Genomic DNA, 7336 nt, shown 5'->3' on the forward strand with positions numbered 1-7336 from the left:
TCATTTTCTTTTATTTATGTTTTATAATTTCGAGTAGTTTTGAAAGTTTCGAAAACCTATTTTCATCTTCTTAATTACACCTAAAAAGTTTCTCTCTCCTTACTTTTTTCATTTCCTCTCTCTCTCTCTCTCTGTATCTAAAATATCAAAAGTACAGGTAACGATGTAAATATACACTGATATCATATGCATACAGTTTGACAGTCACATAACGGATAAATAAAATTGTGGAGTTCAAGAGCAAATTTGCATAATGCTCTGCCTATGGAGTAAAGAGGCTAATGTTATTTAGGGCAATATAAGTAAAAGTGATGCATTTAAAAATTACCCATCTTACAATACTCCTCCTTAATAACCCAGAAAATAGGATGTTTTCACCTTTAAAAGCTTAATGTACAGTTATTGAAAAAAAAAAAAAAAGACCTTAATGTACAACCAACTAACAATTTGACATGTAACAACTTCCACTCCAAATTATCCAGATCAAAACAAACTGATCATATTCTTAGATTATACATGTATCCAAAAGAACATATTAACTCGCCAATTTGACAATAATCAAATCAAGCTATATCATATCAAGCTCACGATCAGAAGATAATTTACAAAGAATATAGAATTCCGAGCCTACTAAGAAAATTCTCGATATTAAAAATGGATCTAAAAATGTGTAAAAAAAAAACAAGCCAAAAAGCTACAAAGCTCAATATGATTACTCCGTACTACATATCAGTAAACACTTATGAAGCTCACTTTTTCACTTTTTGTTTTGCCTGAATGACAAGGTAAAGAAAATCGATTTGTTGAATTTGAAGTCATAATTATCATCGCTACATGCTTGATGCAATGAGCTGCAGTTGCTACCTTAGAGTATTAACCTGAAAGAGTCAGACCAGAACTCCAATTAATCAAAACTGAATATTTCAGTTGGAAATAAGGAATTCTTGATATCACACTTGTAGTGGCATCATATAACTTCAGATAGTTTTCTTGTTTTTGCAAGCATACCTCACTGCTTTATCTATTAACAGACATTTATTGATCCCTAATCAAAAGCATAAAGTCTAATAATAGTATAATACAGGTAGTATAATACAGGATTACAAGTTCACAATTACATAAACTACAGAAGAAATTAAATGGATCGTTGAGCACTCTGCTTATAATTTACTTCGTATAATAAAGTAATACATGGCTGTCCATTTTGGATCAAGAGCGTCTTCTAAAGGTGTAATCATTGAAGATAATTTAAAACAATTAGCTCAATTTTGAAATCAGTAAATCTTTTAGTAAACAATTATTGGAATCGTCTTTTTTACATAAAAATTTACCAAAGAGCAATAGTTTCAAGACGGTAATGCGTGGGTTCTTGACTCCTCTGCTAGTCAGAGCTAATTTTATAACAATCTTCATTAAGAAAATAATCAATTAGACATTTAACAATCTTAATCAAATAAATAAATAAAGGCCTAACTTTAGAATGCAGAGAAATCAAATCCCTATTTTTTTACCAAATTGCATCAAAACTACCCCAAAATAATTAACTAATTGATTTAAACTGGAAAACTACAATTTAAAACTATGTGAATTGATTCGAGAAAACCCCTCAATTTTAAACGAACTCAACTATTAAATCAGAAGCCCCCGATTTCTTATCGAATTGAATTGAGAAGTTCTTAATTTTAAAATGAACTAAATAAAGGAAACCATGTGAATGAAGAGATACCTTAGTAGCAAATTTCTAAGTAAGAGCCATTGAATTAGTTATCCATATATCAAGAACACACACACAAGTACTCAATTTAGAAAGGAAGCACAACAGCCCCAAACAAAACAAACAACCCTTGCAGCAGCAACAAGCACAGAACAATGATACTCGAGAAGAACACAAGAACAATCACACCACAACAACTAACTCACAAGCACCACACAGCAATCCCACACACCACCATAACACGAAGGGAAAAAAAAGACCTTGGAAAAGCTCCTCACATTTACACACAAGAACCCAAGATTACCTCTTGAATTCTAACATGCAAGGATGAAAAAAATAAGTGTTTATAGTGTGACCATCGCAGAGACATCTAATCAGCAAAACTCTCTCCCAAATTTATCTATACAAAGTTAAAACAAACCTTAGGGGGTTTCAGACTTTCAGTACAGTAGTAGGTTTGCTGTGTTCCATATTTTCCCTAAATTAAAACATGAAACCATTTCTGTTGAAAAAATAATTCAAAGGCAAACTTTATTAAGTTAAAGTTGATATATAAGAGAAAACCATTAAAAGTGATTTAAGGAAAAGTGTATTGTTTGTTCTATTTCCCACAGCCCTTCATACCTCTTAACTAAAGTAAGCAAACACTGCCCAATTGCAAGCTCGTTTTTTACAGCTACGCCCAACCCAACATGTGACCTAGATATCAAATTTGCGTCGACATTCAACATGATAATACCTTCAGAGAGGGGGGGGGGGAATCCAACCTGATGCGGAAGGGTAGTCATGAGCTGCAGTTATAACGAATACTTTGTGTGTATAAGAGCCATACACGTCAACATATTTTACAAATCCCATAGTAGCACACATCATAGCAAGTATAGTAGCGAGTCAAGAAGGATTACCACAGCAAGGATAGGAGGACCTTTCCCTGAAGAAGCTGCATGGTTTGGAGCCACATCCTACCTTTTATCCCCTGTCATAAGATAAATTGGGAAGATTCAAGGCATAGAGCGTATAAGTCTTATGATCTCGTAGTTTATTGAACACAAACCACTGCAAGTAAAACGAATTAAAACACTATATAGATTGCAACTGCATGTTAGAATTTTACGAACTTGATTAGTATTGTTAGAGCATGCAATGCTACATTTAATATAACAAACTTCAATCACCCCTGCCATGCACTGATTTAAAGTCGCAGACTTTACCTGAAAATGATTCACTTGCACCTTAACCATCTAGCAGCAAAATCGATAGTCTCCAAGTAATGAAAACCCCTAGCAAACTTCATTATGAAAATAATCAATTAGATACTGAAAGATCTTAATCAAATAGATAAATAAATAAATAAATAAGACTCTGACTTTAAAATGCATGGGAATATAATCCCAATTTTTTACCAAATTGAATCAAAACCATCCCATATTTCTGAAATAATTTTTCACCCTCAATTTCTGTATATATAAAAATTAAAGCACCGCTCATAATCAAGGTAAAAGAAATACGACGAAAAAATAGGGAAATGAACACAACCTTAAAGGAAGAAACAATGAAGCCCAACCAATCTTCATGAATCAATCACTCATACTAAAGAAAACAAAATAAATAAATTTCAAACTGAATTTAACAATAACGGTGCAAATATAACCTAATTCTCGCAGCTGATCTAGCGTTTGATGGTTTTGTCATTTTAAGAGTTTAAATGACTGAAATTGGTTCAGATTGTAATTCAGCTTTTTTTATCAAAATAGTAAGAAAAACATGTTTTTTTCCTCAAAGTTGCCATTTTCAAAAATGTGAAGAAAATTCTATCAATCTTGTACAAAAAATATGATGAAAATTAAAATTGCCCATAATTTAACAACAAACGATTAAATGTAGCCTTTTTCTTTTTTATCATTCCTTAATTGTGGGTAACTTTTCCAACTTACAAAGTAATTAAGTAACAAATCTAAGTACCCATTCTATGTTAGATCATCATATTCATCAAATGACATAAAAAATTGACAAAGTTACTAAGAATTTGAAATAATTAGTAAAGGAAAATCGAAAACAATTAAATGAAAGAACACATGCATAAATTTGCACGAAAACAAACACCCACCAAAAAAAAAGGAAGCAATAAATCAAACTCTAAGATATCAAAGTAAAATAGAGCAGAATTGTACCTTTCCAGCGGGAAATTCTCCAGAAAAAGCTAAAACCCAGAAGAATATGATGAAGAACAAGTTTGTTCTGCAAGAAAATTGAGAAAATTCGAAGAAATTGTAGTAAAAGAAGTAAGAATAAGAGAAAAATGAAGATAAAAAGTGTCAAAAATAAATGGGAAATTACAGTTTGTTAGTTGCTATTATTAAAAGGTAATGAAGCTTTAGCTAAATTTGTTTCTCTTATATAAGCTTGACTTGAAAGGTTAGGCATATATTATTATAAATCAAATTCCGCTAAAGAGATAATGCTTTGGGTAACCGGACTCATACAAACAAGTTCCGAAACATTAAGAGTATCCCACCGAGCTACAAGATGGGCTACCGAGTTGCCTACCCTTCTCACATGTGACGAAATAAAAACATTAAACATACTTGACATCTCCTAATATCATCATAAATTAGGCAAATTAATATTGGAGAATAGCCTGTGAAGTTGTTATCAATCTTCTGAAATACCTTAGCAGAGTCTCCTAATCCAGATGTTCAAGATGCCCAACCTATGTGCAATTTGCATTCCAAAACGCACCGCTTCAGCTTTTGCTGCCTCCACCTCTAATTATGCAGCCACCCTTCGAACAGCAGCCCACAACAGCTGCCCATGTTCATCCCGAGCAACCGCACCAAAACCTACATATTGAGCCGTGATGTGTGCATCAACATTTATTAGTTTAATGCCGATAAGAGCATCCTAGGCATTTTGGTGATCCCTGCAGGAGTTTTTATCCACGAAGAGATCAGTCGAGGCACACTTTGGGTAGAACAGCTAAACACCTTTTTGGCATATCCACAATAATCTTCCAGTTTTCTGACAAATGCAGCAGCATTATATTGGATCACATATAAACATAAATAGATGAGTATGATATATTATTAATCTTATTTCAACATATTTGTCAAATTGCTATTATGTCAAGATCTTTAGCGTGCCCAGGCATATATCTAGCATATATCTAGCATGACTTAGTTTAGTGCAGTAATAAATCGAATGATCTTTAATGTTCATTAGAGTAGATATATTTATAACAATTCGATTTTTTATATGTACAAGTACTACTTTATTAAAGTGACTCTTAATCAACAAAAATATGGATTATAAGAAATATTGAGTTGAATTTAAGAATGTTGCTTAACCCGAAGTTGGAAGTTGGCCAAGCTAATTTGAGTTGAATCACAATAAAGGGTCAATGTGAAAGTTGGCCAAAAAAAGCTATACCAAATGTTAAAGATAGATCATGGTTTTAAGAAACAGCTACCATGTTTACGTACAGCTTACTCCATAAATTTTGGTCCATATAGTACTTTCTACGAAGTATATTTTAATTTCAAAACTAACAGTATAAATATGAGTTGAATAATCATAGGTTGAGTTGAGTCAACTATTTCAGTATTTCAAAACACATATATGTACAGGTTTGGGAGTTCAACATATTCATTTTCTACCCAACCAAACACAACCAGTTTACCAGCATAAAATAAATGTAAAGCGAAGAAGAAGGATAGTAAAATAACCAAATAGGAGTCTATTAAAGGATGTGTTTCAAACTGATAATACAAAAATAAATGCATAACAAAAGACATACCCATCATCGTGAACACAATGCAAATTTGTGGCATTCTCACAACTTCGCCAGTGATGCGTTTATTGCAAACTCGAATTTCAATGTAACCCTCAACATAAACCGAAGAGCTGCAACAATCCCCAACAAATTAATAACATCATAGACATATACAATGGAGTAAATTATACACCTGAAGTTACACAAACATACTTTTCCACATGTTGCTGAACAACATAGGCACCAAGCATTTCATTATGGACAACGATACGATGCCATTGGGCTGGCATTGTGTGAGACTATGATCAATGTATGACCGTCACTATGTGAATTTACGTACAATACATCCAAATATTCCTGTTAAAATTGCATAAATTTACTCAAATATCCAAAATACATCCAAACCCCTATTAAATGCAAGAATCTTAGTATACATAAAAATACTCCTATAAAACTGCAGGAATTTTCTTAATTATAGAAAATACATCAAATATATGCATATTCAAGTATCAAATCTCAGTCATTCACTCATTCGACCAATATACTATGTTTAGTAACTTAACAAACAGCATTAAGCACCTGTTTAGCGATTGTTAGCTCGAATCTCATTTATTCTTCCATATCTCAGTATATAGAGCAGCAAAATCAGAGAATAAATTCAAAATAACAAATACAAATCGAATTAAACTTTTATTTAGACAGATCTCCGCAAAATTGAACAGCTAAACCCTAAAAACCAGGAAAAAAAACAAAAAACAAAAAAAATAAAGAAAACACACAAACCTGAGCAGTTGTAAGCATTCAAAGTATCTTCATTGATCCTCCGTCAAATTCGGAAACAACCACCTTAGATCGACCAAAAAAAAGTAGATCAACCAATTTGCAAAGCTAGAAATTACATCTTTACTTAGATTAAACGCAAAATGATATGTTTATGACCAAAAAGTAAAAATCAATTTTGATATTTCATCTCCCCCAACTCCGGCCACCGGAGCTACAGTGAGCTCATGGTCAACCGTCCTCGGCCGCCGTCCAACTGCGATCAAACTCTTCAGGTACTCTCTATTTTCGCACAAATCTGATAATTAAGCCTGCTTCATGTTTTTCCTGATTTTTCAAAAGGGCGAAATCACCACTTCTTCATCAAGAAATAGTTTGATTTTTCAATCGAAATTCAGAAAATTAATTAAGAAGAGTTACCTTCGATTATTCAATCGGAATTCAGATTATTAATTAAAAAGAATTACCAAAAAAACATAGCACAAAAAAGGATTAATGGACTTCAATGAAATTATAGCTATACCATAGATTGTTAAATTAATATTAGACACTTATAAAAAGGATAAAGATCTCACCCCAACGAAGAACCGAAGCCCCATAATCAGCATCGAATGGATGATCGGTGATTGCTGAAGGTGTCGAAGGTTTCTCTCTCTAGGTTTCTAAGGAGAGAGCGAATGAAGTAGGTAAAAGGAAAGCTGAGGAAATGAGAAAGAGCAGCCAAGCATCAACCTACCTTAGCTGGCAGTCAAAGGAAGGCCTGAAGAACAGTTGTATTCTCCACAGATGGCAAGCAAATGCACAAAGCTAAGCAAGGGCAAATCCGGCAATTCATTAAATATAGGGGTGTCTTTGTAATAGCACCACGGTGCACTGTTAATAAGAACAGTATTTCCTTTTGCATGTTTTGTAAGGTCTATAGATTACGTATGTTCTTTCCAATGAGATCATTTTTATGCATATGACAATAATGTTAATTAAAATTACGCACATGAAATACTTAGAACTTTTCGAGTCTCATCCACTCATTCTAAATCATTGCTAAAATAAAATTTAGGAATTAAAATAGAAAT

General features: G+C 32.8%; 1 protein-coding gene across 4 annotated transcripts; it reads right to left on the reverse strand.

Moving 5' to 3' along the window:
• Positions 1-547: 547 nt before the first annotated feature.
• LOC145629101 (single-stranded DNA-binding protein, mitochondrial-like) lies at positions 548-6993 on the reverse strand. 4 transcript variants are annotated; one of them, XR_014111565.1, is made up of 9 exons: positions 6839-6993; positions 6267-6590; positions 5697-5840; positions 5508-5614; positions 4384-4634; positions 3886-3952; positions 2926-3002; positions 2620-2690; positions 548-878 (listed from the first exon to the last, which is right to left on the reverse strand). XR_014111565.1 is itself a non-coding variant. In XM_081681598.1 (5 exons), the coding sequence occupies exons 3-5, from the start codon at positions 5771-5773 to the stop codon at positions 4662-4664; spliced, it is 255 nt and encodes an 84-aa protein (XP_081537724.1). In that variant the 5' UTR covers positions 5774-5840; positions 6267-6590; positions 6839-6993; the 3' UTR covers positions 4384-4661. The 4 variants fall into 4 exon arrangements, 1 of the variants encoding a protein (XP_081537724.1); XR_014111566.1 differs by lacking the exon at positions 5697-5840; XR_014111567.1 differs by lacking the exon at positions 5697-5840 and having other exon boundaries at positions 4384-4732.
• Positions 6994-7336: the final 343 nt, after the last annotated feature.

Source organism: Chenopodium album, chromosome 4 (genome assembly GCF_948465745.1).
Source record: "Chenopodium album chromosome 4, dcCheAlbu1.1, whole genome shotgun sequence".
Taxonomy (NCBI): Eukaryota; Viridiplantae; Streptophyta; class Magnoliopsida; order Caryophyllales; family Amaranthaceae; genus Chenopodium; species Chenopodium album.

What these genes read in the sequence shown, in the direction of transcription:
- LOC145629101 (XM_081681598.1), bottom strand. Translation starts at nt 5,773, where the DNA reads ATGCCAGCCCAATGGCATCGTATCGTTGTCCATAATGAAATGCTTGGT. An exon ending in GTTCAGCAACATGTGGAAAA is followed by an intron (nt 5,615 to 5,696) that starts GTATGTTTGTGT and finishes GGATTGTTGCAG; the next exon opens with CTCTTCGGTTTATGTTGAGG. An exon ending in CATTGTGTTCACGATGATGG is followed by an intron (nt 4,733 to 5,507) that starts GTATGTCTTTTG and finishes TGCATTTGTCAG; the next exon opens with AAAACTGGAAGATTATTGTG.